Raw genomic sequence first — 15,291 nt, forward strand, 5'->3', positions numbered from 1 at the left:
GCATAGGGGAGGACTGCGAACCTCGTACGTGCTATGAATTAGGTTGCAACATAGGGAAGGACTTCGAACCTTTTACGTGTTGTGGATGTATTTCAGCATAGGAAAGGACTGTGAACCTTATACGTGCTGATTTTGTAGCATAGGGGAGGACTGCGAACCTCGTACGTGCTATGAATTAGGTTGCAACATAGGGAAGGACTGCGAACCTTGTACGTGTTGTGGATGTATTTCAGCATAGGAAAGGACTGTGAACCTTATACGTGCTGATTTTGTAGCATAGGGGAGGACTGCGAACCTCGTACGTGCTATGAATTAGGTTGCAACATAGGGAAGGACTACGAACCTTGTACGTGTTGTGGATGTACTATGGTATAGGGAAGGACCGCGATCCTTGTACGTACCAATAATGGTGAACATAGGTAAGGACTGCGAACCTTGTACGTGTTCACGACCTTGAGTAAAGGTATAGACGGTGAACTATGAACGTACTCTCGGTAGACTGAGGTTAGTGATTGTAGATATGTATGTATGTATGTATGGTAGCAAGTATGTATGTAGAACAGAAGGGTAACTAGTGAAGTATGGATATGTATCTACGGATATGTATGTATGTGTATGTATTGTATGGCGTTCGATTAACTAGAACTCACTCAGCGTAGCTGACTTTTAGTATGCACGCAGGTGAGCTGATTATAGAGTTAGCATGAGGATGACACACGGCATGGATTGAACGGCTGGCATCTGAAGAAAGAAGTAAAGATGTTTTAAATATAAAGTTTTGTGTTATGGTATCAAAGAAAAGATTTAATGTTTTGTAACAAATGATTGATGTTTTATATTCCGCGAAAAGTTTTAATAAACTCTGATTTGAAGAACTGTGTTTATGAGTAAATCCGACGCTAAAGTAGGGTCACCGGGTTCGGGGCCTTACACTGTAAAATTGTTTATTAATTATAAATAATATTTTTTTCTTTTTAAATTGGATATTAAATTTTAGTATATTCCTATTTTATAGGATTTTCATATCAAATAATTTGTAAGACTATTTTTAATTTAATGAGATGTTATAACCCGTTTAAGAGCTATCTGGTTTTGGTAAGACCCATACCCATGAATTTTGGTTAAATCAATGAGATGTCTCCATTTAAAAATCAATAAATATGGTGGCTTTCATAAAAGGGGGGGACGACCAAATCGCGACACATAGGATTTTTGGGTTTTCGTTTATATATATTATAGATATGGCTAAGTATAAAATGAAAACCCATTTGAGTTGTAAAAACTCTAGAAACTCATTCTCAACCACATGTTTTTAATTAATGTTTAAATCTTGTGGTCCACAATTAAAGTGAATAAAAAATGTAAATATAAATATAACTTTTTCTCTCTCTTGAAAACATATATAAAAATGTTAAAAAATAGCAAAACATTTTTTTTAATATTTTGTATTAAATGTTACAACATATATTACATGTAACAAAAAAAAACGATGTTACATAGAATTTTCACAACTTAAATGGATTTTCATTTTAACCTTACCCTATTATTTATATATATATGTATCTTTTTAACTAGCTTGTGTATTACAGAGATTCTAACATAATATTATAGTAATATTGCATTGTATTATTATTATGCTATCACGTATTTTTATTACATTACATTAAAATAAAAATAAAAATAAAAACAAATATAAATGCAGACTATACAAATCTTGATTCAGCACCATAATAATAAACGATGTCACCGCTCAATCTTCAAATCCAAAAACCAGACCTCCAAATTTAAATAACAAAAATTAATTAAAAAAAAAACCCGACTTCTTCATCCTCATCTTCGTTGTTCCGGCGAAGATTGGGGACGGAATCTTTTCCACCGGCGTCAAGATGCCGCACACTCCATAATCTCACCGACCGACACCTTTACTTGTCGGCGCATAGTGTCGTCACCTTATGCATCAGAAGAAGCTCGCTTCCTTCTCACGGCAGCATCTTCTTCTGATAATATTCTTAATAATATTCTCACTTTCAATCGATTGATTGCTTCACTTTTCAATTGTGGCCGACGGAACCCTAATTCCCAATTTCCGGGCTACATTATAAGATGCAATGGATGATAAGATTCTCAGGTATCATATCTGCGGCATTGCTGATGATTATCCTCGCGCCATCACTCCAATCGTTTCATCCTGCTGAAGCCATTAGATCTTATCAAATCCGTCAGATTCCGGCCACCGCGCATCACCGGTCATCGTTCCGTAAAGCGTCAACGTTCCGTAACGCCGCCGGATGTGTTCCGGTTACAGATTCCGGCGATGTTTGCGACCCGTCTCGTGTTCACGTCGCCTTAACTCTAGATCTCGAGTACCTACGTGGCTCAATCGCCGCCGTTCACTCCGTACTGCAACACTCGTCCTGTCCGGAGAGTGTTTTCTTTCACTTTATGGTTTCCGATACCAGTCTCAAAACCTTAGTTTCCTCGACTTTTCCGAATTTGAGGTTTCAGGTTTATTATTTTGACCTGGAGGTTGTCCGGAAGCTGATTTCGACCTCGGTGAGACAAGCATTGGAGCAGCCTTTGAATTACGCCCGAAATTACCTTGCGGAAGTACTCGAACCCTGCGTCCGGCGAGTGATTTATCTAGATTCCGATTTGGTCATGGTGGATGATGTGGCAAAGCTTTGGGGGACAAGTTTAGGCGAGAAAACAATCGGGGCACCCGAGTATTGCCACGCGAACTTCACCAAATACTTTACGCCCGGGTTTTGGTCGAACCACCGCTACTCGTCGATTTTCTCCAACCGCAGCCCGTGCTACTTCAATACCGGAGTGATGGTTATCGATTTAGCGAAATGGAGACGGTTCGGGTACACGAAACGGATTGAAAAGTGGATGGAGATTCAGAAAAATGATCGGATATATGAGCTGGGATCGTTACCGCCGTTTTTACTAGTGTTTGCGGGTGATGTGGCGCCGATTGATCACGGGTGGAACCAGCACGGGTTAGGTGGGGATAATGTGGTGGGCAGCTGTCGTGATCTGCACCCGGGGCCGGTGAGTCTGCTGCATTGGAGTGGTAGTGGTAAACCGTGGTTAAGGCTTGATTCGAAAGAACCGTGTCCGTTGGATGCGTTATGGGCTCCGTACGATCTGTATCGACCGTCTTGGTGATTGGTAAATTTCTCCAGTGAATGTTTTCATGATTGTCTGGTTATGTTACAGTTAGTATTTGGTTTTTTGTTATGTTGAGGGGTTTATAGAGTTTATGCTATGTTGGGCATATGTATTTTATTCCATTAATTCTGCTGCATTCTGATAATAAAACTTAAGAGATGTTATACAATTTAGTTTGTATGCAGATTGCAGAACCCTGTTTCTTGTTTTTAGAATTTTAGTGGATTTTTTTTATGATGATGAGATTTATAGTTTTAGTTTGGTTTTTGGTTTGGGTGGGATTGTTGAATGACATTGTTGAGTGATTTTTAGCAAGAACCCTGATCTTGATGACATACATAGGGTGGTGTCACATATATACAGAGAAAGTAAATGTACAAAAATGTTATATATGTTAAGAGGTGAGTGAGATTCTCATGTGAAATACTGTTTTGAGATGGATCATAAGGAGAGTGGGTGGACTAATAAACAATGTTTTGATTTTGAGATCTTAAACTTTAGGCTGTTTTGGATTGCTTATTTTAGTCTAATTATAACTTTTTTAAAAATTAAAATGGTGTTTGGGTTTGCTTATTATGTGAGGGGGATAAGTTGATAAGTTATAATATTGTAACTTAAAACTTTTTTCAAAAATAAGTTATAAGAAGGTAAAAATAGGGTCCTACTAGGGACAGCCATCTATAGGCCCCCGTATAGGATTATACAGGGCGTATAGGACCCTATAACCCTCCGTATAGGCCCCCTGTATAGCCCTATACGGGGCATAATGGACGGATTTGAAAGAAAGAAAAATCAAATAAACTTCATTTAAAAGGTACAGTTTTTGAGTTTAGGAGAAAGTTATGATGTGGTTGGTGTCGAACACTTGTGGAGCCCCTACGCCCCATCTCACACCCAAGGGGGTGGTGTTCATGTGGGCGTTGTCGTGCATGGCAGGGCACTCACGAGAAACGCCCCAACCACTAACCATAACACATAGCTAGCCAGCCTTAAACCATAATGCCCTCTATGAAATGAACCTTATATGTAAATCGTGATGGGTGCTCCTTTCTAATTATTTTTGTTTGTTCTCGAGTTGTCGGTGAGAATGGGTGGTTGGGTGTAGTGAGTAAAGTTACTGAAATGAATAGTAGGTGAAGAACAGAACATAAGGTAAAATTAGTCTATGACTTCATAGATGAATGCTCAATAGGTAAAAGTAAAAATAAACAAAAGTATCACATTTAAATATTTTAAACGATCTTATCTAATATTAAAAAAGTTTTTTTTTTCTAAATAACTTAAAACTAAACGTGTTAATGGATATGTCCAAATTAACCCGTTTATTAAAGGATTGTGTTGTGTTGACCTGTTTAATACACGAATTGTATTGTTAATAAAAAACGTGATTATTTTCGTTTAATAATCCAAACACTAACATCAGATTGATCCCAAGATAATTAGATTATCTTAAATCAAATTATATCTATCCAAACAATTACAATTCATAATTGGATTTTAATAATCTAAAGTATTACATGCAGTCGATAATAATACATACTATTTTTTTTTAACGGATTACACATTCTTTCATCACCTACGAGATTTGAACTTTCATCAAATAAAAAGATAAAGTTTTATCCAACACCTTGGTAACACTAGTCCAAGAGCCCTTTAGTAATAATCCATACTAGTAGTATGCCCACGTTACTCATAACTTTAACTTTTGTTGCCAAAGATAATCTCCTTGTAAGAGAAAGGTAAGTGTGTCGGCTCATACTAAACAATTGGATTTTTTTTATTCTTTGTTATCAATTATAATATTGTAAATTGTTTTGAAACGACATAAATGAAAGTTAAGGTCAGATGAGCAACTTCTTCATTAGAATGAGATAGCCTTTGTCAACAAAAATAAAGTTATGAGTGTCATTGGTCAGATCGAAATTGTAATTATTATCGGTCAATACATCTTAGGCTATAATTATTAAAATAAAATTGTAATACATAAATAAACGTATTCCAAAACACTTTTCCAAGGAACGAATATATGCACACATTGTCCAATTGCCTGGTATCTTAGAGTTGACTATATTTATGCTGACTTTACAAGATATAGAAGAATTGTGATTAATGAGCTGGCAGCCGTCATTAACGTTTTCTAATCTTACGACAGTAATAATTATTAATGAATCATCTAAACAACACTTGTAATGTTTATTAACCTATCATTAAAAGCTGCAAACAAATAAGACCCAGATAAATTACAGCTTTTGATGGATAGATGACATTCAAGGGGTTAAAAGTATAAACCGGTGATAATTTTTTAAGTTGGGGCCCGTGATAATTCTTTTCGAAGGTCTTGGTAGCCCATTGTGTGTTACCATAAAAAGAATTGTAACATTTTAAAATGTAACCATTTTTGTTCGAAGACATTTACCCAACCATTTGTTTGAGCAACCACTTTCTTCTTGTAGGCGTCAAGAGCTGAATGGTGATAATACCCCTGATGAAGATATCATAGCATGTGTGGAAGTTTATTTGCACACATCTAAGATATTTCATATTTTCATGGTTTGTGGATGTCTCACAGATCATGTGTGGGCACACATACAACATATTTGATGGATTGAGGACGTGTGAGTGAACGTACCTATACATGACCTATGTAACATATGTGTCGGTCTGTTTTGTACTATTGTGCCATCTATTGTGGCTGTCCGGCTGATAGTGTATCCTTTTATCATAGAAATATTGTTAACTTTAAAAAAATATTTATTTTTAGGCGCAACGATTGTTACCCGACGGGATACACCTTGTAAGGTTCACAAAGGAAATAACAAATGACCGAAATGCCCTTGCAAGGTAGCCCCCAACATCAATTACAGCTAGCAACTGCCATGCCATCTACCTCTCTTTCGCTTTTCAACACATGGGACCATATTCATATTCCACCATCTTACAGTGGTTGTTTTCACATTTACTACTAGCAATGCACGAATTACAATAAAACAGCAAGAATCATCCGTACAAATCTCATAAAATGGTCATCTACATGTATTTCACATGTCACAATATGATTTGATACTCATTATTACAATCAGAATAACTCTTTATTGACTCGTAAATTGTAATCATATATTATAAACATACCCCGTTTTAAGTCCGCACTTTGCGCTTCTTTTTATTGCGTGTTACTAGATTGGGATTTGTTTGTTACGTATGAAATTGTCACCCAATTTGTCTAGACAAATATGCATTAACACGTTTATTAAATGCCACTACGGATTTTGAGCAACTTGGAACCCACTTCAACCCTAACAATTTTTATTAACCAAGACTAAATTAAAAAATATATATAAATAGAGAGAAAATTCCGAAAATAAGTGTTTATGAAAACAAATTTCAAGTTTTAGGTGTCACTCGCAAGAAATTCCATAAATAAGTATTATAAATTAGTCATGACGAGTAATTTGTAGAACCAATAAAACTTGTCACGCGTCCTTAAACTAACCATAACGAGTACGCTCATTAATCATTTACTCGTCACGACTAAATAAGTTTCATGCCTCGTAATCAACGCTCACGATTAATTCATAGGTCCTTTAGTCACGACGAGTAGATTGCAAGGTTAAACTAGTTGCGACGAGTTAACTACTCGTTTAGGGAATGTAAACTGGTAAACTAGTCGATGCGACTAAAGGACTTATGAATTACTCGTGGGCATTGATTAGGAGGCATAAAACTTATTTAGTTGTGACGAGTAAATGATTAGTGAACGTGCTCGTTACGGTTAGTTTAAGGACGTGTGTCAAGTTTTAATTGGTTCTACAAGCTACTCGTGTGTTATCAAAATATACTCGTCACGACTAGTTTATAATATCTATTTCTGGAATCTTTTGCAAATGATACCTAAAACTTGAAATTTGTTTTCATAAACGCTTATTTTCAGAATTTTTCCTAAATAAAAACCACATTTTCATTAATTAAAAAAAAACACAATTACAATAATTAAAGATAAATTTCATTAATCAACTTGAAATTAAAAAGTGAAATAAAAATATTTTTATGAAAGCATTTTCAGAAACTAACGATACCAAAAGAAAATAAAATGGCACACACACAATCGTTTAACATATGGGTGGTATTATAACTTAACTTTGAATTGTTTTTATTTAATGGGATATTAGATTTTAATAATCTGAAATTTGACTTATTGGTTGGCTATCTCTCTCTCACTTACTCACGCGTGTGCGCCCACACAAACGTGTTCCCATAATCGTGTCTTTTTTTTTTTTTTTTAAAATGAGAAGCACATTATAACCGCCAAATCACTTAGTGAAGTTTTTTTTTCCCATAAGGTGATATTTCACATTTAGGCAGAAACATTTATTGTATATATAGTTACACCAATGAATAATGAATGAATAGACTCTAGTTTCTAATTGTGTGGTGATATTTCACATTTAGGCAGAAACATTTATTGTATATATAGTTACACCAATGAATAATGAATGAATAGACTCTAGTTTCTAATTGTGTATTTGTTGATGAATATAAGACGACTTTACAATAATTATGAAAACGTCTTTTTATTGTATGAATATTCTCTAGTTTCTAGTCATGGTGTTTGTGGCTCAATGGCAAAGCAAAACCTCTTAATTAACTAAAGGTTCTGAGATTGAGTTCTATAAGGTAAAAGAAATTTACAGTTTAAAAAAAAATCGTATAATCTTAATCATCAATGAATACATTCGTTTTTACTTGTATTCACCGGTGAATACATAAATATAGTTTTTACTCTTGATTTTTATTTTAAAAATATTATATGGTTTGGGCTTAATGTCGCTAATGTCATTATTATTTATATGCGAATAGATTTGCCAAACTTGTTGTCTAAACTATGAGAAAATATACAATATAAAGTAAAGGCAATTATCTTTGAGCTACTTTCTTAGTGACATTAATGGTGTAGGTACTATAAAACTCCAAAGCTAAGAAGTTGCCAACCCTCTTAAGTAACTCCTAAAAGAAACACATAGGAAAAATAGATTAGATTAGGGTTAAATATGGCGTTGCTTGATGTAGTAAATATTTGGCACTTCATAAACAATATGATATTAAAGAAAAAAAAATCAAATACATTAATTTTGTTCACTTAATCATTACCTTAATGGCCAATGGGCTTTAGCTGAACCGAAATTTGAGGTGAAGTGAAGTTTGGGTTTTACCGCAAGGTCTTAAGGTCAAATTCGATTCTAACTTGGTTTTACCGCAATGGGTCTTCAAGCGACGGGTATTTCTCGACACAGAAGATGCAAAGCTTGGGCTACATATTGCTTCTGCGACCGCGGACGTATAAGGTTGCCTTTTATCATTGGGTTACCTATTGGATTTTTTTCATTGGTCATTCAGGAAAAAAAAAGTCTTTACCTTCAACGTTATGTTCTATAGTTTTTTAAACTCTTAAAATAACAAAAGATAAAGCACATGTGAAACAACTTTACTTTTACGAATGATCAAACTATTTTTTTAATGTATAAAACTTGTACTTTGAAGTCAGGGTGTGCTTTCTCACCGTGGCGTGAGAAAATTACTTCTCAAAGTAAAAAACAAAGTGTGCATAAGAAAAGGTTAACACTGTTTTTTCTCTAGGTTTTGTACATACGACATTTCGATCAAATTAAAATGAACTCGGACATGTTTTTTGTGATTTTTATAATTAAAAAGCATGCCGTGCTATCAGAAAGCACGCCGAACAAGCTATACAGTTAAGACTGGAATACTTTAAAACCAAATTTTAACCGGACCACGATATTTTAACCGGTTTCACAAGATTTCTAACACTAATTACTTATCACCAAATCAGATCAAGACTAAACCATGTCAGTTCTTAAAAGAACGGTTTTGATACGCACTTTTAGCTTAGATAACTCAATTCTTTTAACAGAAGATATCAACCAGACAACTACGATGGTACAGGTTTGGTCGGTTAAGATTGTAGATCGGCAAGCGTATATTTTGTCAAATAAGATATCAACTCTAATTCATACATGCACGCTTTGGAAAGAAGAAATAATCCACATGCATGGGTTATAAAGATGAAATAATCCACAAAATTCATAGAATCATTAGTATCAATTTCCCTTGACAGAATACATATCATAAATAAAACCAAAGCTACTAATCCACAAATTGCAGACAAAACTCATTTCTTTGATTTCTTTGTTGTCCTAAAAAGTAAATAAATCCCATTAATAATTCATATAATATAAAGTGTATAAATATACAAAAATAATCATAAAAATAAAAAGAGCTCACTGTGTAGGTTGTGCAGTAGGTGCTGCAACTGAGGCTGCAGGTGCAGGGGCTCTCTCTTGTGGACCCTGATTAAAAATAATTATTAAAAAGAATACAGAAAGTTAGGTGAAAACTCTTAAAACTCATTTCCTAAGTGAACAAATACGTAGAAAAATACGTGAACCGTTCGTTCGTAAGGCAAATTCTTAGCAAACGAACACGAACAAGCTCTTGTTAAGGGTTTGGTTCTTTTACAGCCCTATGGTTAATTGGATAATGGTATAATTAATAAATCTATACCTGGGCCAAACGTTCTTCTCTTCGAGCCAATTTCCTTTCTCTGCTAGCCTTGTTCTTGGCCCGTTTGGCTTCAAACTGGTCCGATAATGTCTTCTCACGGGCCTTTTCAGCCTTTGATTTGTGAATACTCTCCATTAACACACGTTTGTTCTTGAAAACATTACCTTTAACTTTCATGTACATATCATGGTACATATGTTTGTCAATCTTCTTTGACTCCCGGTACTTACGCAGTAAACGCCTCAACACACGCATCCTTCGCATCCAAAGAATCTTGGTTGGCAACCTTGCCTCACGGGTACCCTTACGTTTACCTATATATCGGTTTTGTAAATAACTTTAAAAGGCTTATCAAAAAAATTATAGCCAGTTAACAAAGAGCTAAATGCTCTTTGAATTAAAGGTATATGTAAACAAAACTAAAAGAGTTTGAATCTAAATCTTGGATCGCTAATACTTGTTAAATAAATAAAACAGTGAAGAAAGCATTTTATCATGTATATGTAAATAATAAAATATAAACTATTTAGGCTTTTATCATAACTTTGTATATTATAATATTTATTATGTGACTATGTTTATACAAGCCATGGGCTAGTTTAGGTTCGCAAGCTTAGCCGAACTTGGTATGGCTTGGGCTTGTTTACTAATAAGCGAGCTCCAACTTAGACCCAAGATTGTTTACCAAATAAAAAAGCTCTTTTAAGTATACCTTAATATACATTATTTTAAATGTTCAAAAACATCAACTGTGCAAGTATTAAAAACGTATAAAAATTATGCTCTAATACACATCCTTAGAATCTATGTTCAGGCTACTTTGTCAAGAATATATTGGGCTGTAAGTCTCTATCCTAAATGCATACAAATATTATAAAAAAGGAAAAGAGTAAAGTGCCAAAATCGTCCTTGTGGTTTGATCAATTATGCGATTTTCATCCAAAAAGTTTGTTTTGTGCAACAGAACCATCGAGGTTTCCTATTTTTGTCAATGACATCCAAATTGCAAACTCCGTAAGATTTTTATGTTAACTCGAGGGTAAAACAGTCCTTTTAGTTTACTTTAGTATTTTGATTTTTTTTAATGATTAAATATTAATATTTTAAGCATCTAATTATTAAACTTTAAAGTAGGGCCCATCACTCTCTAATAATTCATCCTCTTCACAAGCATAAACCCCCCACCTGCTGAGACGACCTCATCTCCAGCCTCCTTTTCCGGTACCTTCATGTCAAGTCACTTTAAATTATCACTCTTGCTCGCTCTCTCTGTTTGCATCGGTGACATAAACCAACAGACCACCACCACCACCTGAGAATCGAGAACCTACAGCTGGCCGACACCACTATTTCAACCGATTTCTGGCAAAGCAACCATCGTAAACCTAAAAAATTGCCCCCGTGTGTGTTCCCGTTTTCTTTGCGAAATGGAGTGAATATGAAAACTCGTGTTCAAATACAGATTGCCTCTTCCCCTTCTTAGCCTCATTAACGCTATGCTTCTATGCTCTCTAACCACCTCCGTCAAAACTTCCATCAGCGCCTGACTCTAGGTGAAATTTCCGCCACCGACAGATTCGCCCTCGGTGAAATTCTCGGAGATGGTGGTTTTGTCCGGCTCTAAGTGCTCCACTCTCATATGGTGGTGTTGGTTTATGTCGCCAATTTTAACAGACAGAGCAAGCAAGAGTGAGAGAAATGAAGGTGGCTTGTTAGAAGGTGCTGGAGAAGGTCGCCATAGATAAAGTCGCCGGAGATTTCTGTCTGAAACACGAAACACAGGTGCAGGTGGTGTGGGTTTGTGCTTGTGGAGAAGATGAATTATAAAAGGGTGGCGGGCCCCACTTTAAAGTTTAATAAATAGATGTTTAAATATTAATATTAAATGATTAAAAAATAATTAACATACTAAAGTATACTATAAAGACCGCTTTATCCCTGACTTAACAAAAGAATAGCAATTTGGATGCAATTGGCAATTAAAAGGAAACCTCAATGGTCCTGTAGCACAAAACAAACTTTTTGGACGAAAGTCCCATAATTGATCAAACCACAAGGACGAGTTTGGCACTTTACTCAAAAAAGAAAATACCATATCCAGAATGACGGCCTTTTCTCTTGGCCTCTTTCATGCGACGTGCCCGAGATCTGGAGTGAATCTTTGTTGGCTTCCTAATGATGAAACCATCCTTGACCAACTTCCTGATGTTTTGACCTACAGTCATTAAAAAAATGAAAACTTACAGTAAGCATTTAAAAATATATTTAGCACAACCACCCAAACAAAACAAATACATGAAACAATCATGATCCAATTAAAAAAAAAGAAATTACATCCTAGTTAAGCGAAACAGATAAGACTTAGTATTTCTATACTAAGATTTAACTTCCTTTTTCAAAAAATACTGAAGTGTAAACCCAAATACAACCTTTCCCATTTATAAAAAACCAATTTGCAAAACAGACAAAAAAATTGAGGAATACTTGCTCTCCCTTTTTTCAGAACAATACTGTTTCCAAACAAAACCGCATACTAACACTGCCTAAAAGTCACAACTTGCTATAACTTGCAATCTCCAATACTTTAAAACAGAAATTTGTAAAATGAAAACACCAACTTTCACAAACAAAATGAAAAGAAAAAAAACCTATTTAAACATTAAGAACTTGTAATGACTAAATAAAGTGCAATTAGAAAAGGATGGCAACCGAACAACGAAAACAAGCATATTGCAACTAAGTATAACATAATAAGTTCACAACTATGCATGTAATGATATCAAATCACAAAACTGAACGCCGGATGCATAAAAAACAAGTAACAAGACTCCATTACAAAACAATAACAAATTCTCTCAGGATTACAGCAGTACAGATAAGTATAACAGGTCACCAAAATGTTCATCAGATGCGTAAACAGAGAGTAATAAGCTTAACATGTGACCAGTAACTGATTCTTTCATGACAATATCGATACAGACGGTATAACAGATCTTAAATAGGTTTTTCAGATAGCTGATCAATGAAAATAACCAATATAATAATATATCTTAAATCAAAACAATGATAGCAAATGACATAACTGTATGCCAGATAGGGCTACCAATTGGGCAATGTTTAAGACATGATTAAACCTATTAATAAAAAAAAGTACACAATGTGATTTTTTTTATGTTTTATATATTATTGAAATTAGTAAGCTAGGCTCCATCATTTCTCCTTATTGGTATACGAAACTTAAAACTTTGTTATAGACATGAGATATAAACTAGTTAACAGAGTCGTATTCATGTTTGATACTTGTGTTAAGCGTGTCGTCTCTGTTTTGCCAGCCCTACGGCGGATACATCAGCAAATTGCAAGTAATAAGTGTATTCACAAAAATATTAAATGTAATAGGTTAATTTACGAATATCTCTGTTGGGCAGATGCAGAAACAAAAGCGTAATAAGGTGAAATAGATAAGAATAACTGATTATTATTAGAATATAAGTGAGTGAGAAACATAGACATACGAGAGTTGGCCATGGAGATCTCGTTGCCTTCGTTCGGATCGAGCCACACCTTGCCTCTGCCGCACTTGAGGACGCTGGCGGCCAGCCGCTTCTGTAGCTTCAGCGACACCATTTCCTCCCACGGCTAGGCTAGGGTTTGGCCTCCTGGACTCCGGATAGCGTTTTATTAGTCACTCACTATCCAAACTAATGGGCTTTTTTTGATGAATCACGACCCAATGGGCTTTGCTACAATAATAATAATAATAATAATAATAATAATAATAATAATAATAATAATAAAAAAAAAAAAATCTCATCCCTCAGGACCTCAAAGAAAATTGTCTATGTAAACGATCCAGTCTATGTAAAGGATTTAGTTAAAACATTATTGATTTTTCAAACATTACACTCCATTTTTAATTCCAAATTCAATTCAAATTCTAATTCCTTAAAAAAAAAAATCCACGAAATTCTAATTCCTTAAAAAAAAAATCCACGCACCAAATATGGTGGTGGGTTGGCTATGATTGAGTTTGTGCGGCCCACCGTGACAATGGTGCTCAGAGATGGAATGACTGCTTTGGTTATAAAATAATGTCTAAAGGTTATTATATTTGACATGTTTGTTTCTTTATATATAAGCTATCAGATATGTTTAGATATTCATTAAATTATTATTAAGCGTCATTGTTTTGTTTTATTGAACCTATATATTCTACTTCTCCAACGGTACTGTAAGAAATAAAAGATGTATGATTGAGATACATGCAAAAGTTAAAATCACAAGTGCAATCGACAGTTGAAGAGACGTGGATCGACTCACTGGTAGACGATCTACTTTCCTCGGGTGTGATTATGCTATTTCACCGATGGATCTCTGGGATCTGGATTCTTCCACCTACAAAATGAACGGCACCGTAAACTTACCCCTCAGAAAGGGACAGAGGGGTCCTCTTTGGGGTAACCCTCCGGTGTGAGAATAAGTGTTTGTAGGAGAAGATAATAATATGAGAGTAAGGAAATTGGAGTGTATTGCTTAATATAGCTGAATACTGTGTAATTGAGAGTGCGTCTCCTTGTGGAGTTGATGTGGTATTTATAGTGCTAGGGTTTCCAATGATTGGGCTCAGACCCAATTAGGGCCTTGTTGGCCTCCTCCAATTGCTTTGCGCCACGTGTCCTTGGGACACCTGGTGCTTTTTCATTGGTTATAATCACGTGGTAGCACATGGGTTTTGCTGAGTTGTCCACCTTTCATTGGCAGCTGTCAACATCAGCATATTCTTATTCCTTAAAAAGATACCTTCTGGAAGGTTGTCTGACGTGCACAATCAAGGTTGCCCTAATCCTGATTTGGATAAGGACGAGGTTGATTATGTGCATGTGTGATATGCGCCTATCCTGAGGATGCGCGAGGTCTTCTCTTTATTCTCACGCGCAGATGTTTCATGCGCAAATGTGATATGCACGAGCATGTGATATGCGCCACGCGCGGATGCGCCACGCGCATATGTGATATGCGTGAGCATATGTGATGCGTGAGCATATGTGATGCCTGAGCATATGTGATGCCTGAGCATCTGTGGTGCCTGAGCATATGATGCCTGAGCATGTGATGCATGAGCATATGTGATATGCGTGAGCATATGTGATATGCGCCATGCGCATAGGTTTTGGCTTTGTGCCTTCATAATGTCTTGATTTCAAGCCTCTTGTCTATATCTTGTGGGTTGACCCGCCTCGCTCGGTGTTGAGGCGGGTACATACCTCTTCAAGCCCCCCCAGTCTAATGTGTATCTTGTCTCGCGCGAGCGAGATAAGATAGATATTAGACTTAATAGTTTGCGCTTTTAGTAGGGGTTTGTCTTTTTCTTCTTATTAATCATCGTTGCGCGAAATTCTATCCTTTTGGTTGAAAACGAATCGTCCCTGTACGTGGTTGGTCGTTGCTGACATGCGTCAGTGATGGAGACGTGTCAGACCTTTCGTGTGCTCGAGGTGCTACAGTTGCCTTTCATGTCCCCTCACATAGTGTCAGGAACAC

General features: G+C 35.8%; 2 protein-coding genes across 2 annotated transcripts; one reads left to right on the forward strand and one right to left on the reverse strand.

Moving 5' to 3' along the window:
* Nucleotides 1-2,102: 2,102 nt before the first annotated feature.
* LOC143541197 (putative galacturonosyltransferase-like 7) lies at nucleotides 2,103-3,300 on the forward strand. Its single transcript, XM_077034080.1, has one exon. The coding sequence runs from the start codon at nucleotides 2,104-2,106 to the stop codon at nucleotides 3,169-3,171; it is 1,068 nt and encodes a 355-aa protein (XP_076890195.1). The 5' UTR covers nucleotide 2,103; the 3' UTR covers nucleotides 3,172-3,300.
* Nucleotides 3,301-9,238: 5,938 nt separating this feature from the next.
* On the reverse strand, nucleotides 9,239-13,425 carry LOC143541219 (large ribosomal subunit protein eL19y-like). The gene is made up of 5 exons (XM_077034098.1): nucleotides 13,266-13,425; nucleotides 11,843-11,965; nucleotides 9,751-10,064; nucleotides 9,472-9,536; nucleotides 9,239-9,383 (listed from the first exon to the last, which is right to left on the reverse strand). Exons 1-5 carry the CDS (start codon nucleotides 13,375-13,377, stop codon nucleotides 9,359-9,361), a joined length of 639 nt encoding a protein of 212 aa, XP_076890213.1. The 5' UTR covers nucleotides 13,378-13,425; the 3' UTR covers nucleotides 9,239-9,358.
* Between the last annotated feature and the right edge of the window lie 1,866 nt (nucleotides 13,426-15,291).

Source organism: Bidens hawaiensis, unplaced genomic scaffold (genome assembly GCF_021521415.1).
Source record: "Bidens hawaiensis isolate Kalapana, Puna unplaced genomic scaffold, B.hawaiensis_p1.1 tig00012474_1, whole genome shotgun sequence".
NCBI lineage: Eukaryota > Viridiplantae > Streptophyta > Magnoliopsida > Asterales > Asteraceae > Bidens > Bidens hawaiensis.